Genomic DNA, 20,095 nt, shown 5'->3' with positions numbered 1-20,095 from the left:
TGGTCAGGGTAGGTTGAAATACCTATGTATATTTTTACGAAATGCGATCCAGAATTTGACCCCGCAATATTACTATATTTCTACAGGTCATACCTTCCTCACTGTGTTCTATAGGTTTACGATTATTTACTCCAAGTAAATCCATAATTTGATGGTAGATAACCGAAATGAACGTGAAAAGCCACTCTGCCGTCATAATAAAATCTTGCCAATTTTTAGTTGAACCTCAATGGTTTAAAGGCTATCTCAGTCTTCTGTAACTTCGCAAAAGTACAAGATGTTTTATATTTGAGTGCGCAGCCTCACAATGACAGCTTTTGCGTTGGTGCGCAAATGTGTTTGTACTTGTTAAACCGCGCGAGGCTAAACTCGAGAAGGTGAAATTCTATTATGTCGGCTCTGAGGCAAACACTGCAATCTACAATATTCGGTGTTTGCGGTTTGAAAATATTTCGAAAAAATTTAGAAAGGGCAAAGAAAAGTTAACAATTTTGCAATTTTGCGCATCGAACGTAACGCGCTCATCAATTGGACGTAATCACAATAAAGAATAAAAAGAAAAAACAAACTACGGGATATTTAGCTTATTATGCCTTGCTGAGCCTCTGCTACAGTCATACCCTACTCAAATAAATTCCTCGGCTTCGCCAGTGTCATGCAAGAATACAATATATAGAGTAAAATTTTCAAGTCTAGCGGGGTGGGTGGCGAACGTTCTCAAAATTCTTCAGATCAAACTATGTTTGAAATGTACTTTTTTCAGAATAGGACGCTAAACTATGTAATTATTCTATTACGTGGATTATTAATGGCTCAGGTTAGCGATGGAAGTGTCCCTTCATTAAATATATCATGAATATTATCTCTCATAGTAAAGTTTGGTAAAAATCTTACTGTATTCCTGTAGATCGAGCAACGATAAACTTTTTGGAGCGGAGAATATTCCAGACTGGGAACTATAATAAAACATAACGTTACCAACTAGGTATGCCAAGTCCTGGATCGCATTGGCTTGCTCTTGACTGGCGAGACAGCGTTTGGCCCGGGAAAACTATTTATGGTAAAAAACAGGAAACCGCCCTCTGGAAATGAAAACAAGTGCACATATACTAAGCTTTGTCTGATTATCGGTAAGCTTTAAAATACTGTGGCAATATTGCCAATATTATAGTTCAGCGTGCTATCGCGCTTGGGAAGGAAACGACCGTTACTCGTGCTAAATATTTCCCTGATACTGTAGTTTTTGATTGTGAGAGAGCACATGAGAGGAGGAAGCCCCCTCTCATTTGGTTAATTAAATAATTGCCCCTGTAATAATTAGTCTGTGCTTTTAGAAGGATGATATTTCTTAATTTTGAAATTCTTCGTACGACAAATCATTTTCGCTTCAATATAACTGTTTTGTCTACTCCAAAAACGTGTGATTTTTGGCATTTTATGTTCCGTAGATCGCCTTAATTTAGATACTAATTACAGATGCTCATAGTATGATGTTGCGAGGGCGGGCGGCAGGCGGTAAAAAAAAAATGTAACTCTGAGTCACTTATACGCGGAAGTTAGCACGTATAGTGCTGGCGTGTACTGCTTGTGACCGCTCCGCTAAAATATGGTGGAGAACATCAGAGAATAGCTAATTTGAACTCATTGCTTGTCTTTAACGGCACATATTGTGTGTTCGCCTGGCACCTTGCTGGCCTAGAGGAAACCCGTTTTTCTTTTACTCGATAACTGAGCTTTAAGGGGCTTTAATATCATTGTGGCATCATTGCTAGTTGCGACGAGATATTTACCAAAAAGAGGACGGTGTTTAATGTTCTCTAAGAAAATTATGCGCGTTTAGTTGAGGTTTTGAAAAATTGCTTGTGGACGCATCCATAGGAACACTATCTTCTATTTGGTTTAGAATACAGCATGAAAAAGCGAAAATATTTACATCTGAGAAGGGGCGGTGACTGCGATGGTAGCCCAACCTCCTCGACATACGTGATCTATAATTTCCAGCCGTGCGTCTATTTAACAAATAGATTCCATTTTGTCATGCATCTGTTCAGTAATGGTCGGTAATTAGATCACGAGTACACACTTCAGTAAAGCTATATTGTAAATAATGGAAAATTATGATTGCACCTTTACTGATGCAACGGGAAAAAAATCGAGTGAGAATAAAAACTTGCAGATCCAGGCCTACGGGCCTATATACACTATGTATTGGTGGTATTGCCTAACAAGAGTTGAAAATCGATATACAGTCGAACCTCCACTTACTGCCACCTCAGCTACAACGGCCACCTCTCTACAACGGCCACTTTTTTGCCCCGCGGACGGTTCATACATTCACACTTATTTTAACCTCTCTACAACATTAACAGCCAACTCTCCACGACGGCAATGGCCACTTAAGCGCCTTCAACTGCCAAAATATCCTTTCGATGACGGCCAGTTAACCAACGACTGGCGAACGGTGCATACCAGGATCATAATCTTTAGCCAAAACCCATTTTTTATTGCAAGAGGGTCACGTAAAATTGGTCTCTTTTTCTGTTTGGTTTCAGTTTTATTGATATAGTTTGATTGTATAACGTATTTATATGCTACCATAAGCATTTTTTTTTTCAATGGAAATGTTAAACCCCGAATACAAACAAGTGTCATATTACACCCCTGCCTCCCCATAATGGCCACCTCTCTACAACGGCCACTGTCCTATGTCCCTCAGGTGGCGGCTGTTGCTGAGAGGTGGCTCAGATCGGGAGAAGAAGCCCGAGGATTTAGTCTACAAATATCATTCTTATGTAGTGTTAAAGCTGTAACAATGAAACTTGAAGGAGATCGAGCTCTTTCCGTTTGCCATTTTCCAGAACGAAGTTAGTTGCTTTGCGCATGCTAAATAAGTACTTAACACGCTTTATCAAAAACTCGATCATTGGATTATGCAATTCGAGAGTTCTCGTTGGCTTAGTCATCATGGCTTAGGAGCGATTATACCATGCTCCGCAAATACGGTAATCGTATGCGTGAATTTTTGGGCGTTTAGTTTTTATTTTATGTTTATTTTCCTCGAAGATATTAGCTTTTTGGTTACCCTGGAAATTCGAGTCAAAATAAAGTTATGTGTATATCTAACCCTATATTGCGAAAGAATGCATCAAGATGTGGGAAGCTGAATGAGGGGGCTGTTAGTCGCGGAAATAAAACTCAGTTAAGGTATGTTGACTTGGATAAACAACACACAAACTAGTTATAAATAAGTTATGTTCAATATATGGAATTTTTCAACTGACTCCGCCGAGGATACTGAAGATGGTAAACGTCTACATTTGGTCTGTCTTATTTTTTATTCATGCCTCTCCTGGAAATTTTTTTTTTCATTTTACCTAGCAGAATTGGACGCGACTAGCTCAACAAGTCAGCTCATGGCAGGAATGAAAGGCATGGGCAATGATGCCGGCAGATATTGCTCTGCGTAACATTCAGTACCACGCAATATTGCTTACAAAGCTATGTCAGTTACAAATCGTGCGGTAAATATACAGACTATACAAATCCTATGGGCTTTTTTCGAATGGGCCTAAACCGAAGGATACAGCTTGTACCCTGATTTCGTGTAAATCACGGCCGATAGCGAGATCATAAGTGTTGTGCTATTTAGTATACGCAGTACTCTTGGAGGAGGCTTTAAAAAAACCTACCAAATCTTGCTCTTAATTTTAATACATGGCCTTATACCAGTCGTTGAAGGAAGGGTTAACTCCGCCGCTTGTGATCTAGCTCGTGATGTAGATACCTTGTTATACCTTGCTTTTATGACCACTTTCCTTTGGTTCGAACATTAGCTTACTCCTTCAATTTTCTCCTTTATTAGCCGGGATCTTGATGGGCCCAAATATATATTGGCGATCAGTTTAGCTGGTTTCATTAAATTCATCTAAAGACCTCAACAGGAACCAAACCAGGACCGGCATTTTGAAACTTTTCCGTCACTCCAATATTCCTACTTCCCCCAGAGTAATCCTAAATAAGCATACTTTAAAAATGATGTTTTTTTTTTATTCCTTCAAGCTCTGGATTCGTTTTTGTTTTCCAAGTGATAAGGTCGGGGACATAATAATATCAGAAATTGAATTTTCTTGTTTTGGAGATGTTGGTTACTCAAAGGTAACGAGTACTACAGCAACAAAAATGTGACAAAGTGATGCTTCCGAAACTAAAAAAAAAAAAAAGAAAGAAAGAATTGAAACGAGCGCTACCTCAATTGAATGCAAGATTGTGGTTAAAAGTCAGGGGTCCATAACTGATTAAAATATGATGCAATAAAATCCTCCCAGCCTAGCAAAGGTGGGTGGTACGGAATATTAAATTCTTGGAATTTCTGATTTAGAAATTAAAAAAAAAAACATGCTTAGCTGAACAATTGCTAGGAAGTTTAAAATTTTTATTTGGTAAAAGAAAAACAAGAGCAAAATCTAATCACAGTTTGTTATTTATCGAAAAAAACTTCAAAGAAATGAAAGTGTCCGAGCAAAGTTTCTCACACAGTAATGTGTCCTGGCTTAGTTAATAAAAGACTTCGATACTACAATCTCTAGTTCCTACACCTCATAACCAGCTTTATGAGTTTGCCGCGAGAATTCGGGAAAAGTTACCCAAAATAGAACACTGGCTCAGAAAACCAACTATAAAGCAAGTATGCTGTTTATCACGACGTTTTTAAAAAATAACAATAACAATATTAAAAATACATTTTGCATGTTCTAAAAGCTCGAATTACATGTAAGAGGTTTTTTTTAAAAATGCTAAGAAAAAGCAATGCATTGCTTTTAGATGTAATGTACATTTTATAATGTATGGGTAAGGACATGGAAAATAGTTTTGACCAGGTTGTTTAGATGTATACGAACTGGTAGAGTTTCCATAGCGGCAGGGGAGGTTCAATGCTTGTAGTTATTAGCCAGGCATATTTTCTTTCAGCGTCTCTCAAGAGTACAAAATGGTTTTTGGCGAACTGTTGTCAGAGGCAACCTGATGCTTTGATTCAAATTTCTCATTTGTTTTTCTTCTTTTGGCCTCAAAACACTATGACGTATGCATTAAAGCCACTGAGACGTCGTCATTTTCTGAGTCGGAAGATCATGTATTTGGGATTAATTTTCAAGGTACCTTGTCATTGCAAGTTGAAAAGCGTTGCTGTGTGCCGCATTACCACGCTATTTTGCTAGTTGCCGACAGATTTTGCATAAAGCTTAAAGACTCATTACTTCGTCGCTCAAAATGTTGCTGCAACTGACCGAATGATGGTGATACGACCAGCCGCACTTTCAAGCTTTGAATCTTTGTGGGTCCGGCAGTTCGGCGAAAAATGTAATTGCCCGACAGTACTGCTTTGCAGTGGATAACATAAATTATCTTGCACTATAAGCATACCCAATATTGATGTTACTTAAAACCTCATATTTGTTCCATCACAGTTAAGTTTTATTTGCACTGGGTAATCGCTTTGAAGTCTTACTCTATTTTAAGCCACATTCGCATCTCATCTTGAAGATTTCACGTCTCAAATACAATTATTATAATTTTACTCATATATATACTTCTTGATATGCATATTTCAAATAGCTGGCTTCGGATGAGCAACTCATATAATATTTCTAGAGTTCATCAACAGTCTCCAAAGAGTCATTCAACGACTTGTAAATCACCTCGAAATCAATAGTTCGCTTGTTAGGGTCAGCCATTATCTACTATTTAAAGTTTACTTATCGCCGGATTTGATGGGTGAAAGCTGCAAGCTCGATCGTATGGCAAGCAACATGCCCAAGAGTACGTACTTGAGAAGCCACCATCCCCACAGCTACTCAAGAGAACTGCACGGTCAGCACCCAATATATGATGTTAAACACCACAAATGACAGTGGGAAGCCTATGCGAGACCACCTGTCCACTTGGGACTGCATTGCTTCGATCTCTTTTTCTGAGTAGGCACGGTACTGCACAAACTTCGTTTCCGCTTGTCTTCTGCCATAAAAGCTAAACCTGGTTCTTCTCCTTGTCTTGGCATGTCCGTTCGCCTCCACGTTTCCGTCCATGACGCGCACAAGGTCTTTCTTTTCAGGATCCTTAGGCGGGTTAAAAGAGGACACTTATTAAACGCTACGTCAATCTATACAGAACTTATAGACCTCGGCAATTGTAAGCTATTCTCTACCCAAATGATTTTGAACGCGTTACATCACAGTTTGGGGAAAAGCTATTTTTAGCCATCATATCTTGCCACACTAGGGGGGGGGGGGGGGGGGGAAGGGGCTGAAGCAACTTCCAAAAACAAAACAAAGCTACTGAAAAACAAAACAAAGCAAAAAAGGGGAGCCACGGGGAAAAATCAAGCAAGTGGTTTCTACTATCGAGGTCCTGTGTCTTCCATTAAACAAAAGCCGTATTGCCTACCCCCCTCGAAAAAATTTCATGCCCTAGAGAAAATACCAACCTTTCCTCCCTCAAAAAAAACAATGGTCCGTCCCTCAGATAGTCCAAGATAGCTCAGATAGCTCTTAATTTTTAATTTGCCTAACCCTCAAGGTCCGATGGGAGTAGGAAAAGCAGTGGTTTGACGAGCTCTTGATTCAAAGAAAGAGATAGATTTTAATCAAGAATAATAAAAGTACATATAAAACTACACTTAAATGGAGAACAATGCGGAATGCAGCACCTTTCCGTCGTCTGACTCTGTTTGCACCACAGGAATCTCCAGACCTCTCTTGACTCTCCTGTTTACCTCAAATGAAACACAAGCGTATTCCACCAGAGAGGCAAACACGTACAGAAAACACAGAATCAGAAACCACTCAATGGATTTCACGTAAGACACCTTGGGAAGTGACGCCCGAGCGCTGTTGGTTAGTGTTGTCATGGTGAGGACTGTTGTGATCCCGAGGGCTATGCGGGCTGAAATTGAAGAAGACAACAAACATAAGATAGAATAGGCTGCCTTCGATGTGTTAAAGGTCAACTTGATCGAGAGGCCCAGAAGACGCAAACAAGAGAAATGAATAAACTAGTCGGCGGATGGTTTTCTCGAAAGTGAGTCAAAGATTTAGGAGGCTGCATCCCAATCTATGGTCCATGGCCTCATGCTCTCCTATAAAGAAAGGTTGGGCTATCCACGTGAGCAAACTTTGCGTCACAGGGTTAGCTATGTCTGGGCTCTCCTTGGATTTCGTAGACAGGAATGATCCAAAACAACAACTTGAAAGGAATTCGCCGTGAAGATAAGGCCTGTGTAGGGGTTAACCCTCCCACACTTCATCCTATCTTGTATTCTATCCTTTAAACATGACAACACAGACGAACAACCCATAAGGTTAGTAAAAGCAACTGAAGCCACTGGTCGAGGATCTTCGACTTGTCCTCTGTGGTAAAAGAAGAGAGCGCTATAGAAAATCATTGCTAGTGGGTATTAGCACAGAGTCATATGTAAAAATCCTAGCTTTGGCCTTCTCGAGTCTCTTCAACTTATACTTAGATTACCCAGAAGTCGAATATGTAAGAAACAAAATGAGTCATGCACTGTCAAAATGGTGTTTGGAATACCAGGCTTCCGTGTATGTTGTTCTCCCTGAAGAGTTACACTGACCTGGTGTGGAATTATGACTGATCCAGAATGCAATCCAACTGAGCATGACAATCAAGTAAGCTGGAATGTAGGTCTGGATCAAGAAGAATCCGATGCTCCGCTCAAACTGGAACCAGACTATTAACCGCGAGTATGCTCCTGAAACCGAGAAAAGAACCAAGAGGCATATTAACTCCTTTTTCCCGTTTCTGGCAGGGTAATGTATAGGTGATTTGGGAGGTTTATGCGGGCTCTTTTTCTTCTTTTGCGATTTGATAAAGGCATGTTGAACACAAACGGCGTCACAAGCACATGTTGAACACAAACGGCGTCAAAGTGATGCAGGGGATCGCATCTCTTTTTAATTTGATTTGCAGCAGATGGAACATGGATTGTCTCCGGACTCACGGTATTTTTACCATGTACAAAATCACCTTTCAATTGGAGGAAACCTTAAAATAATAGTTTGCTAAGATAGAAAACCACCAAAGAGGTAATGATCAACCGTAAAGGAACAAGGATGGTTGAGAATGGAGAAGATTCCAATGGAATGCAAACGAGTTCAGGCTAAATGTTTCAGGAAATACTGCCTAACCAGGCGAAAAATTCTCCGGCAATTCAAAATGAAGCATAAGTACTAGTCACTAACACACCCGCGCTCCGTTTAATTGATCCCTACCTTAGCTTACCTGAAGTAAAATTGGAGAAGTTTGCTTCCGTCCAGTAGTCTGTGAGAATAAACTGGGGAATCTCTAGATCTTCTGAAACAAGCACTTCCTTGTTTCCTTTATCTCTCTTCCATTCAAAAAGCAACTCGGTGTCTTCGTAACTAACTACAAATAAGAAAGCACTAAAAGATCTCAGGGCTAGAAATAGGTATGAATATCAGAAATTAAACAAGATAATATCAAAATCTCTTGTTTAAAAGCATTCTTAGTCCACTTGCGGGGTCGTCTTAAAACGGTATGTGAATGAAAATCCGCGACAGAAGAGTAAAACTTGACATTTGATACCTCTGATAAGTTTCTACGTGTCATTGAATTCAATAAAGACAAGCAAAAAAACAAACAAAAAAACACACAAAGAAACGACGTTGAGCTTGATACGAAAGGGGTTGTATGCGAGTAATATAAAGAAAACATTTCGTGGCCTGTTAGCAACATGAAATGAAGTAAAATGCTCGGTTTTCCGATGCAACTACAAAAACAAATCACAGACTCGTCCCGTTATGATTTTGTAAAAGTCCGTCATTACAAGAGAAATTTCTCTTCCCTAGTACGGTTCATCATTATATTTGTTCTTTTTAAAGAAATGTCCAACATTCATAGCTATATTTTGGGCTGTAGTGGTATTTCACGTAAAATCATAAGCAGCCGGTTCTGAACTACTACATTACGAAGGATCAAGTTTTTTCATTCTATGATTATTAGAAGAAATCGTGAGCTATCTCATAATATGGCTGCAACTCACAGCTTTCAAACGCCAATCTACAAACTTGTTTATCCAGTGGATAGTTATGCAGGCGCATCGGGCAAGATGCTGTCATCGACAATCTGAAATGGAAGCAAGAATGTCAGACTTGCAGCTTCCTGTCAATGAAGCCTTTCTCAAAGCTAAACGTCATTGCATTAGTGTGGCTTTTTAACAACTTTGAAATGAAAAATCGTTAGGTGTACAGCAGCAGGGCCTATGCCAGAGGACAAGATCTAAGTCAGCTGAATTTCCCAGGGGTACTCCGGACTTTGGCCATTTTGGTCTCGAATAGGTATGGTTTATGCATGCAGTCTAGTCTTGAATTGGGTATGTTTATTTTTAGAAGAAGCTACTTTTTCATCAACAAAAGCCTTTCAGAACCTTTTACATCGGTCCTGAACCGGGAAATTAATTATATTGATTTAAGGATCAGGTTTTACTGAATAGGGTGTCGAATTTTTGGTCAGGTCATAAACAGGGTCGGAAAAATCAAAGATTTCGGTCTTACATAGGGCAAGGTTTTTGAGAAGGAGGCCGCACACCCCCATCCAATTTTTCTGGGAGTACCTCCAGGGGGTACCCGGGGTACTGAATTACAGTCATTGACGATTTAGGGGTAACATACCTCATGCTGTGGAACACTCTTCCATCGGGCCAGAGTCTCACCACTTCGTTTTCTTTGGTGAGATCATGCTTTATTCCAGACTTCTCATTTACAAAATAGATGTCAGGAATCCACATATGTTGAACCATCTTAGCATTCAGAGCAAGCCTCTTTTTGTATCCCGTATTGATGTAAGCCAGACGCTCGTCTTGCCAGTACATGCGCAGAAACAAACTGGTGCGAAATTCCTGTTATAGTACAAAAGTGAAATAAGCGCAAAGCACGTGAAACAACAACAACAACAACAAAAATGTAGAGGTCATCATAGGAGAAGTGAAATTATTGATTGCTCACTGTCTTGGCACGACCATATCGATTATATAAGTAATAAAATTAGCAAAAGTGTAAATGTTATTGCAAAACTATATCCCTATTTAACTTATGGTTGCGTACTATGGGGTAATAATTACGAGGCTCCATTGTCACAATTGGTGAGATTACAAAACAAAGCTATTAGAATAATCAACAATGTGTCACCTCGAGATCATATTACTCCCCATTATGTAAACCTTGGTCTTATTAAGCTTCCTGACATTGTTAAACTATATACCTGCTAGCTATTATATGACCACTTAATTGATGAAAAACCGTCTAATTACACCTTATCTCTGGTATCTGTGCAACATAACTACGTTACTCGAAGTGCATCCCTACAACACTTAAATCCCGGTTTCTCCAGAATAAATATAAGGAAATTTTGCCGCACTGTTATTGGATGTTACTATTGGAATGACCTTCCTTTATCTATACGTAACTTAGCGACTAGAAAACGTTTTAAAAAAGCACTCTTCCAGTATTATTTTGCTCAGTATTAATTAATTCATACCTCTTCCTCTCCTATGTTAAGTTAACTTTTTTACCCTAATTATTATTGTAAATTGAACAAGGGCATCTAATTAGCTTGCTATATTTTTGCCCTTTTCCATTTCTCCTCTTACTTGTCTACTTTATATTTATCTTTGTAATTTTAGATTGGAATAAATAAATAAAATGAAAAAAAAAAAAATGAAAATGAAGTGAAATTGAAGTAATAGCTGTTATTAGTACAGTTATCAGCGGCTTGACATAAAAACGATGCTAAAGGGTCAATTCTGCTAATTATTGATCCATTCGCCTCGTCTGTTTGCCTTTTTATACAAAGGAAAATTTGACCGAAGATTCAACTGTATTGACTTGTCTTTATATCTATAAAATTTGACAGAAAACTGTTTCACAAAGAAGACAGGATTTTAAGTGAGGATACGACGATGGGATGGAGGGTAAATATACAAGAATAAACAACGAGCCAGGTTGTTTTTGGATTCCATTAAAAGAGTGGCTTGCAAACGGTCGGAAAATTCTGCATGGTTTCTTACAAGTCCTGGGAAGGACACCACAGAGGAGTGACCGTTTGCTAAATTGTTTACGCCACAAAACATAGAACGGCAACAATCTAACCTGCCATTCTCCTCATAAACTTTGACAGACTATCATATACGAGATCTTAAAGTTAAACTCAGACTTTTTATATAATGCTCCTATTGGCTTACCATATTCGCTTCGCTGATGTAGCCAATGTCTAAAATGAACATATCCGTCTTTACAGTTATAGGTTCTCCTAAAATACATATTAAAATTGACAAATAAAGATCAAGACTCTATATTCTAGTTCCTAATCCACTTCCTATACCATGAGGACCGGAGGGGGTGGGGGGGGGGGGGGGTTAGGGGGTGTGGAGAATCTCCTCTCTGACTTTGACCTTCTGTGATTCCAGTTTTAACAGGTATTGAAGGAGCTCAGTCATGGCATTTTGAGGCTTTTTGGCCCCGTACAAAATCGCCTTAAAATTGAAGGAAACCTGGAAATAGTAGTTTACTAAGATAGAAAAATACGAACGAGATGATAATAAACCATAAAGGAACAAGAATGGAGAAGATTAGCACGGATCACAAACAGATGAAATTGAAAAAACTTTAGGTTAAACTTTTCAGGTTGCGGAAACCTTGATGTAGCTCATTTAAAGTGGCAATGACGAAAAACAAAATGTAATCTTACTGGAAACAATCACGTGTGTCAAGTTCTTGCTTACGCGATTAACGGATATTTCATGTTAAGTGATATTTTGTGTTGAAGTGACATACGTCCTATTTTGGGTCTTAGCCTGCTGTCCGACTTGTTCTGGATCTGGTTCAATATTCTTCCCAGCAAAATTTCTCTGTCATTATCAGTGGCGTTCCTTGTATTGTTCGCGCTATTTTCTGGACTGTAAAAGAATGAATATTGATTAATATCCTTGGCACTACACAAAACGATGTTGAAACTGAGGTTGAACTGATTAGATGGACAAATAGTCCGTAGCATTTGCTGCTGTAATCAGATTTTCAGCCGTGTTACCAGCTTAAAAGGGTGATTCTCTTTACTATTGCAGAAGACTTCTCTGAATGCCGCTTTTGAGAATTTGGCACCTTATCATGATCCTGATAGGAACGTTTCAAAAAGTAGGCTTGATTGTCTGCTCAACCATACATTAATAATGCATACAAGGATGAGTTACGTTTTAACTACTTTTGGGTTTACTTCATTTTTTTCCATTTCACTTAACGATTTTTTTTTTTATGGAGAGCCCGTTGACTATCCCAAACCTGAAACACAAGAATATATCGATAAGTGATAAAAATGTATATTTACGTTGGGGCGTGGCTGGTAGGTGCGGTGTCGTTCGTAAACGTCTTATTTCGGCCTTCTTCTCCAGCTCCTCCAAAACCAGCAGCGACTAAACACAGAACCAAGATGCAAACCAGAAGCTGCAGATTTCCACACATTTGCCTTTAAACCTCGCGGACTTCTAGAGAGACAAAACATACGACAACGGGGTGTCTTGAGTTAATACTGTGAGGCAGCTTGGCCCTTGAGGATCCTCAATAAACGGTTTAGTTTTCCCCTGGTTTTCTCTTAGTTTAGGATGCAATGGCGCAAGCTATACGCGCGAAGACAAACGTACATGTACGCACAAAATACGTTGGTTTTAACATATGGATGAACCGACAAGGTACAGCTGACTTAGTCCCTTTTCGGGTGCTTATGCGTTTGTCTCCATCGTTGAAGACAACGTAATAAGAAGTTGTTTCATTTTGGCCTTGTACTCATACTTATGTCGGTGCTGTCCTGATAGCTTGTTCTTGTGTTTCTACTCAATTCAAACCAGAGACAAACAGCAGATGTTTTTCCATGTAGCCACTGCTTCGTCTGAACATCAAGTGAATGTAACGAAGTTAAGATCTAGAACCATTCGAATTACAGGGTACTGGATTCATCCAGGAGCTATCTAGTGTGCAATCAGTATTACGTTCGAGTTAAACGAGGTGGAAACAGGAAACCGATAATTCTAGTCGTATAAAATTTTAAAGAGGCTAAACTTTTTTGGACATTATTTAATTGATTTCGAAAGCTCGTATATTTAACTTTTTACCAATATTTAACGATTCATTAAAAATTTATCGTTTTTACTTAAAAACATACAAAAATATCTTGATTAGTTTGATAGCGTTTGAAATTCTTAACTGAGCGATAAAAAAAAAATCATCTCAAAAGTTTTGGTACTCTTTATTCTCAGGGTCCGGTCTTACTTTTTTGTGTTAAAATTAAAATATATCTACAATAGATATATTATCAATATCTAACTTATCACTCATTGACAACTGTATTACACTTCTTCGATCATATTCTGTATAAAAGGACTTTCAAGGTAACTTTGGCTGTAGCTACAAACAATGGTAATGAAAGAGGTAAACTAGCTTGGTCTTAATTTTTTTATTTTTGTGTTATATATGTACTTGTGTGCATTGCAAGCTGTGCGTGGTAGCACGAGATTTGCCCAAGCTTCCTATCCGATAACTTATGCTAACCACAGGAATATTGAATTGTATGCTTAGAAAAGTTTACCGAACCAGATCGAAACTTTTGTAGTAAATTAGCCGCAAGCATAATCAACGAAATGAGAAATCTATGTTTGCTTGACCAAAGAAATAAATAAAAACCTATTTCAAACTGATTTTTGTTAAAGGAACTGACCTAGTTTTTGGGTCGAAAACGTTGCATCTTCACTAATACACTACCTGTCGTTTACAAATTGATTATAAACTCTACAACACCGCTCTTGTATTAATTGTGTTAGCCGGGCTGTGAAACTCAAAAAACAAATTTTTTTTCCCAAAGAAGACAACTTAAATTGACCGAAGATCAGACTTGGCGATATATTGTAAAAACGTGTCTGAAACTAAACGTGTTGGTGCGTGTTTGTAAACATAGTATAGGAGGGAGCATCCATGCAATTTTTCGTTCTGGAAGTCAAAAAGAATAGTTCTCGTTTATACTTACTGTGCCGATCACAAAGAAAGCGCTGCAGAAGATTATAACAAGAATTCTAAAGGAATGTGCCACATTCAATGCCGCTAGCGACGGCGAAAAAAGAAACTGCGAAACTGGGCCCTTAGGCGATAGCTTGAATTGCAAATCATAAAATTGCTTTTATTTTGTCTTGTTTCGCCTGCTATCCTTGTCTGACCCAGATAAAACCCCTGCTGAGAGATCCCTCCGAGCGAGATCGTTTCTCTTTGTAAAACGGGCAGCTTTGAAGTATGCCTTAGAAGAAGGGATCTTAAAAAAATTACGCGCGTCCTGTTTGTTTTCCGTGTTTACATTAAACTATCTTTGACGCCGCCATCCTGTTTCGATAGACACTGCTGAGGTTTTAAAAAGGGGACTTAAGTTATTTGCATGTTTACAGGTGAAATGGGGTAAACTATTTATCACTTTATTGGATAAAATAGCAAATCATCTTCTACGTAAGATTTTAGCACTTTGTTTGTAATTGAAAAACTGCAACTTACTTGCAAATTGTCGATTTTTAGTTTGAAAAGTTGATGACACTTTTCACTGAGCGCGTAAATTCGTCTCTGACACTTGAAACCATTATGACAATTTATGATCATTACTTATTCATGACAAGCACAGAAAGCTTAGCTTGAGGGATTTTCAAAGATAAGATTGAATGTGGTCGTAAATATATATGAATCCCACATTTCCATAGGATAAATAAAACTTTTTTCTTTAGTTAGAAGTGACTCCATAAACATTCAAACGTGCAGTGAGGCGTAGAATTGCCTCTCAAATCGTATCCTTTTAATTCCAACTGAATTATATTTATATTCTGCATATGAATATAAATCTGTAAAAATATAAGATGCCACGACTTAGACCATTTAATTAGGATGCAATTTCGATTATCTTTTTGTCAAAGTGTTTTCATCCATTTCGCCGATAATAAGTAGCTTTCACCAACAAGTGTAAACAGTCTTGTGCATTCTAAAGGGAAATGTACTTTTGAATTTCAGTAAATCATGTCAACAACGTAGATATCAAATCAACAGGAACCTCTAGGGAACCGGTCGAAATAACATTAGTTCCAGAAGGATTATAAGAAAAGAACACAGGCTTACCTCACTAATTTCCTTTTGCATAGAGCCGCATTTTTCGTTTTTTGGCAGTAATTACAAATTCATTCACGTATCAGAGAATTTTATTATGCAGCAACCTGGGTAAGCGTCAGTTTGTATAGTCGGTTTTCGCTGATACAAAACACAACATAGAGGCTAAAAAACTGAGTAAGAAGCTGCGGTGATGAAACAGTGTAACTAGAAGAAAACAATTGCACAAAAACAAAATAGAATCGGTAACGCCAACAGCATACTTACCTTTGATTTTAAGGTCGAATAATTCGAAATCGTTTTGAGTTATAGCGGGCGCTTGTGCCCGTTACAGTTCAGTGGCCGTTGAAAGCCTGCTCTTGCAATTGAATATGTCAAGTAAACTTGAAACACATGCAATATTTAAAATGGAAGTTTGTTGTAGGTACAGCTCAGTGTAATGAAAATCTCTCTCCGTGATACGTTCAGCGACGTGGTCAATATCTCATATTTTCGATTCCCTTTCGGTGCCCTTAACCTGATTGTTAACTAATGAGAAAAACAATTCATTTTTATACTTTTTTCCGAAAGCAGCAAATCATTTTAAAGGATTTGCTTGGGTTCCCACAAATCCTATTAACTGCTTTTAAAACTTGTGGGTGTCCAACCAATGATACACACAAAAATCCTTAAGGTTAAAATGCTCCTGATGGTCTGTGCCCAGTTCAAAAAGATAACTCTCCCTACTACTGTCATACATTTCTTTTGACGATGGATTTGAGAATTTGGTTGTTCGACAAGGCAAAGTCAACAAGTTGATCATTTTCTTTATTCTAGTCTGTTGTGTGCTTGACAATGTACTTGAAATCGTAAAGAGAAACTGGATTTTGATCAATCTAAGATAAAATATTAATATTTTTTTCCTCTTTAACTGATATTGTTGAGTTTTTTTTGATATTTACTCCGTCTAAATAATTTATAAGAAGGAGGGAGATGAAAGATGACTTGCTTTTGAGGTTGGTAAAGTGTATGACCGAATTGAATAAATTACTTGACCTGACTAACAGATCAGGCCAATGGGGGAAAATATACATACGACAGGCATCTTTTTTGAACTGTTCAAAACCAAAGAATCAGGAAGCTGTAACCTAAACGAACTTCTTTCAGATTTAATAAAAGATGTTTCTTACCTCTGTAAGGTTTTTTTTTTTTTTAAATTCCCCAGGGTTAAGTGAAAACAAAGGGATTCAATTCAGACGCCGGACCAGAAACTGATAACTATTGTGTGCAAAAATAATAATCTGATATATCAAGAATCTTTAATAAATTATTATACTACAAGGCGTCAACTGATCGCGCTGATATATAGGCGTGTCTGATGAAGCAAACAGTAGATTTTTTTTTGATATACTTCTCGATACTATAATTTCGAAGCAAAAATGTAATCATTTATTAATCTATTTTCATTTTTCTTCATTTGACCAAAGGACTTTCCATATATTTTATCGATTTTGCCCGAGGGTAAAATACTAACAAGTTGGGATAATTACCCAGCGCGTTCTGCAGTAGGATTCCATAAACATGATGTAAATGCTGGGAATATTTACAATAAATAAGGATATCGATAAACTGTAATTCAATCTTTGTTATCTCTCATGCATATCGGCACGGGCAGAGAATACCAACTCAAATCAATGTTACACTTCACAGAGAGGTGGCGTGGGCAGAGTTTGATAATAAGGATAGAAAAATAAAGTTAAAGTACTGGAAGTATACTTGAGCAGTTAGCATCTGCAGACCGTTTTCTTTGACCCTCAGTTGGATCTGTTCGATCATATCGACGGACACAACAATTGATAATGTGTTTTAACATGTGCAATATTTATACTTAATCGTACCTTCGGTGGCATATCAGGCAAGTTTGGTCGAGCCATGGTTCGTATTTCGATTAGGTATTTACCGTACCCAAATTCGGTCAAGTGAGCAGGTCAGTGACTTGATATCGCTGGATATGAGGAGAGTAGACACTTTTGATTGGCTAATTGTGAATTTGGGTACGGTAAGGTGCAGAACAGTCCTTAGACCTGCGCGGCGTTTGATGTTGGCCTTTTAATTTTGATAGGAAAGAAAGATAGTCAAATAATCATAATCATAATCATAATAACAAAAAAGAGCCATGCAGCGGGCAGCTGGTCTGTCGGTGAAGCTGTCATGAATTTCTAAGGAGTGGATCATTTGACTTTTGAAGGGGGGTGGGTCGGGTGGGTGATTTGGCACAGATACAATAACCCTTTCATGCACCAAGAATTTTTTCTCGGTCAGAACGTGTCAATGCATGATATTAGGTTTTTCTCCTTGTAACATGCTTTTTTTCGGCTCACTAAACGTGCGTGAATTTTTTTCCGCCAGTGGTGGTGTGCATTTTTGGCACAAGTCAACTCGCAGGATATTAATCACCCACCCTCCCCCTCAAAGTTCAAATGAACCACCCGTAAGGTAAGTAGCTTTACGATGTTTTTTTACATTAAAAAAAACTGACCCTCACTCTAGGTATACACTCAGATTTGAAGTTCACGAAAGTTGATAAAGTTTTAAACGGATGAAAACGTCTCGAGAGAACTTTAAGGATGTTTAAGTTCAGGTTTTTTGGCATATAAAGTTCTTTATATGCCAACGTTTCGCGAAGGTTAAGTCAACTTTACACACATAGCACAAATGTTTTCTTTAAAGATTTTTAACGACATTTAAGTTATAGTGTAGGGTTGGATAACGAACTTTAAAGAAATTTCAATTTCTATTTTTGTGCTGCGAGTGTTTCGACAACTTCGAGTTTCCCCTAAATATGTTACCGGTGAGCCTCGTGCCTGGGGTCAGCGGGGAATTCCATACGCACACGCGGGAATAAGTACAACTGAGGGCTTTTAGTTGTAATTAACAATTATTTGAAACAAAATTAATGCAAATTAGAATAGATTGAAGCTATGCAAATAGATTGTTCTTTGTTGCTAGTGAAGCACAATTTAAACGAGTTCGTCTGTTTCCGCTTGAATTTTATCTGAGCCACCAGTTGTTTTGTGTTTTGTTTCAATGCAGAAGTTAAACGATAAGTACAGCCCGAAAAACGATGTCTCAGTCTCTGTTTGTTTACTCGCTTTCATTCACAGAGCCCACCTCCACCTAGCCCCCCCCTCCCCCCCCCCCCTCCAGTCCTCCTGCTGGGGAGATTTAGGCAACTGATCTGAATCGGAAGCTTGGGTTTCCGCAGCTTTTTTGAGTTCTCCATTAAGCAATTAGATTATGAGCTCGAGATTGCTATCACGCATAGAAAGCGAGAGCGAGTAATCTGATTGTTTTAGTATAAATCTACTAGTCGTTCAAAACTTTATTTAAACCTGCTTCACAGACACTTCGAAAACGCCAAGAAGCGGACCTCATTTTGTTAAAAAAGGCACACTGCTACGCTACTCACTATCTATCACAGAATAGATAGTGAGTAACGTAGCCAATCACAGAACAGCATCCATGATAAAACGCTGGTAGATTTATACTAAAATTCGATAGAAACACGGAGGACATGTTTTCTAATTCTTTTAGGAAATTCCGCGACGAGAAAAACAAAACAACTTTTTTACTTTGATCATCAAAATGTAAATTATTTGTGCTCGGGCCATCATTACGTCAACAATTTGTGCTAGTTCTATGTTTCTATCGAGTCACAAAAACACGATTGTAACCAATCAGCGCGCTATTTTCTTTGGGGTATTTTTTAAAATGCCTTAGTAAAAGTGCATGCACACAGGCAGGCGATCGCCACCTTTCGTACTTGGTAGTACTCTAAATATTCTCATAATTGTCAGATATTTGACTCACTAAAGTGATTGACACGAACAGCTATTGGTCGAGCTGCCCATTGTAAACGAATTATTTAACACTCGCGTCGCGGATGTAATTTGTTTATGCTGATTGTGATTTTAATGTTGAATCATACTTTTTCTCTCGCCCATCCTCTAGCTTGTCGGGAAATTCACTTAAAACGCCCGTAAAACGACAGACGAAAACTTTCTTTATAATCGGTTGATGTAACTAAAACAAGGTTAAATAGTGTCAGAATATTAACCCTTAATTGAAAAAGGCATCCTGACCTTTCATTTTCAAGTGACAGTTACATGTTCTGAACGTTGTTCAAAGTTATATACAGTCTAATTTTATATGTAAGTCGAATTTAAACGGACTTTCCACGGATAGCGTTTCCTTCATTTTTACATACCTGTCTTCACTCACCTTTTGGATGATTTCAAGATTACTTCTCTAAGGCGGAATATTGTATTGGGCTGCGCTATCGCGTCAAGTGAAGAGACTCGAAAGCTATATATGCATCTTGATCATAGCAGAGGGCTAACAAGACCTATCAAAATAATTTCCAGTGTGCAGATTATGAGAATACGAAAGCGGAAAGTTTACCTTGACAAGACTCGGAGTCCTCTTAAGTGAGGGTCGGAAAATTCATGGTTTCTAACCGAATTGTGGGTTAATTCGTTCTCGATCGTTAAGATTACCTTTAGGCGAAGTAGGAAGCGATGTGATTTCGCACTTATATAATGAGAGCAGGTGCCGATCGAACACGGCTGTCGCCCTGCAAGAGGTTGCAAAAATCAATGGAAACACAACTCATTTCGCCATTGGTTACACATTATGTTTTGGCAAATTGCCTAAATTATTCCTTATGGTATATAGCGCAGAAAAAAATAATGTTTTTAATTACCAGTAGAAGTAATTTGTGAAATAAATTTATGCGGTTGTAATTCTGGCCTCCTTATCACCAGGTACTTTTGAGAAAAGTAATAAACATGAGAATTGAAAGATATGTTGTATTTTCACTTCCTTGATGCTTGTCACAGTCGATTCTT

General features: G+C 38.2%; 1 protein-coding gene across 3 annotated transcripts; it reads right to left on the bottom strand.

Moving 5' to 3' along the window:
* Positions 1 to 5,450: 5,450 nt before the first annotated feature.
* On the bottom strand, positions 5,451 to 19,833 carry LOC110051832 (glycine receptor subunit alpha-2-like). 3 transcript variants are annotated; one of them, XM_089273858.1, is made up of 10 exons: positions 19,470 to 19,833; positions 12,412 to 12,568; positions 11,865 to 11,986; positions 11,273 to 11,340; positions 9,705 to 9,931; positions 9,077 to 9,159; positions 8,296 to 8,439; positions 7,628 to 7,765; positions 6,704 to 6,939; positions 5,451 to 6,113 (listed from the first exon to the last, which is right to left on the bottom strand). In XM_089273858.1, the coding sequence occupies exons 2-10, from the start codon at positions 12,543 to 12,545 to the stop codon at positions 5,853 to 5,855; spliced, it is 1,413 nt and encodes a 470-aa protein (XP_089129984.1). In that variant the 5' UTR covers positions 12,546 to 12,568; positions 19,470 to 19,833; the 3' UTR covers positions 5,451 to 5,852. The 3 variants fall into 3 exon arrangements, with proteins under 3 accessions (XP_089129984.1, XP_089129983.1, XP_020613565.1); XM_089273857.1 differs by lacking the exon at positions 19,470 to 19,833 and adding an exon at positions 15,477 to 15,798; XM_020757906.2 differs by lacking the exon at positions 19,470 to 19,833 and adding an exon at positions 12,873 to 14,440.
* Between the last annotated feature and the right edge of the window lie 262 nt (positions 19,834 to 20,095).

Source organism: Orbicella faveolata, unplaced genomic scaffold, assembly GCF_042242905.1.
Source record: "Orbicella faveolata isolate gen_17 unplaced genomic scaffold, um_ofav_v1 contig_35, whole genome shotgun sequence".
NCBI lineage: Eukaryota > Metazoa > Cnidaria > Anthozoa > Scleractinia > Merulinidae > Orbicella > Orbicella faveolata.
Note: the sequence above shows the minus strand (reverse complement) of the source record. Positions and strands in the feature narration are given on the sequence as shown.

Bases quoted from the DNA above. Each gene is read 5' to 3' on its own strand.
- LOC110051832 (XM_089273858.1), bottom strand. From the start codon at position 12,545: ATGTGTGGAAATCTGCAGCTTCTGGTTTGCATCTTGGTTCTGTGTTTA. The intron at 8,440-9,076 runs GTGAGTTGCAGC...TCTTATTTGTAG, and splicing joins TAGATTGGCGTTTGAAAGCT to TTAGTTACGAAGACACCGAG. The intron at 7,766-8,295 runs GTAAGCTAAGGT...TCTCGGTTTCAG, and splicing joins CTTCTCCAATTTTACTTCAG to GAGCATACTCGCGGTTAATA.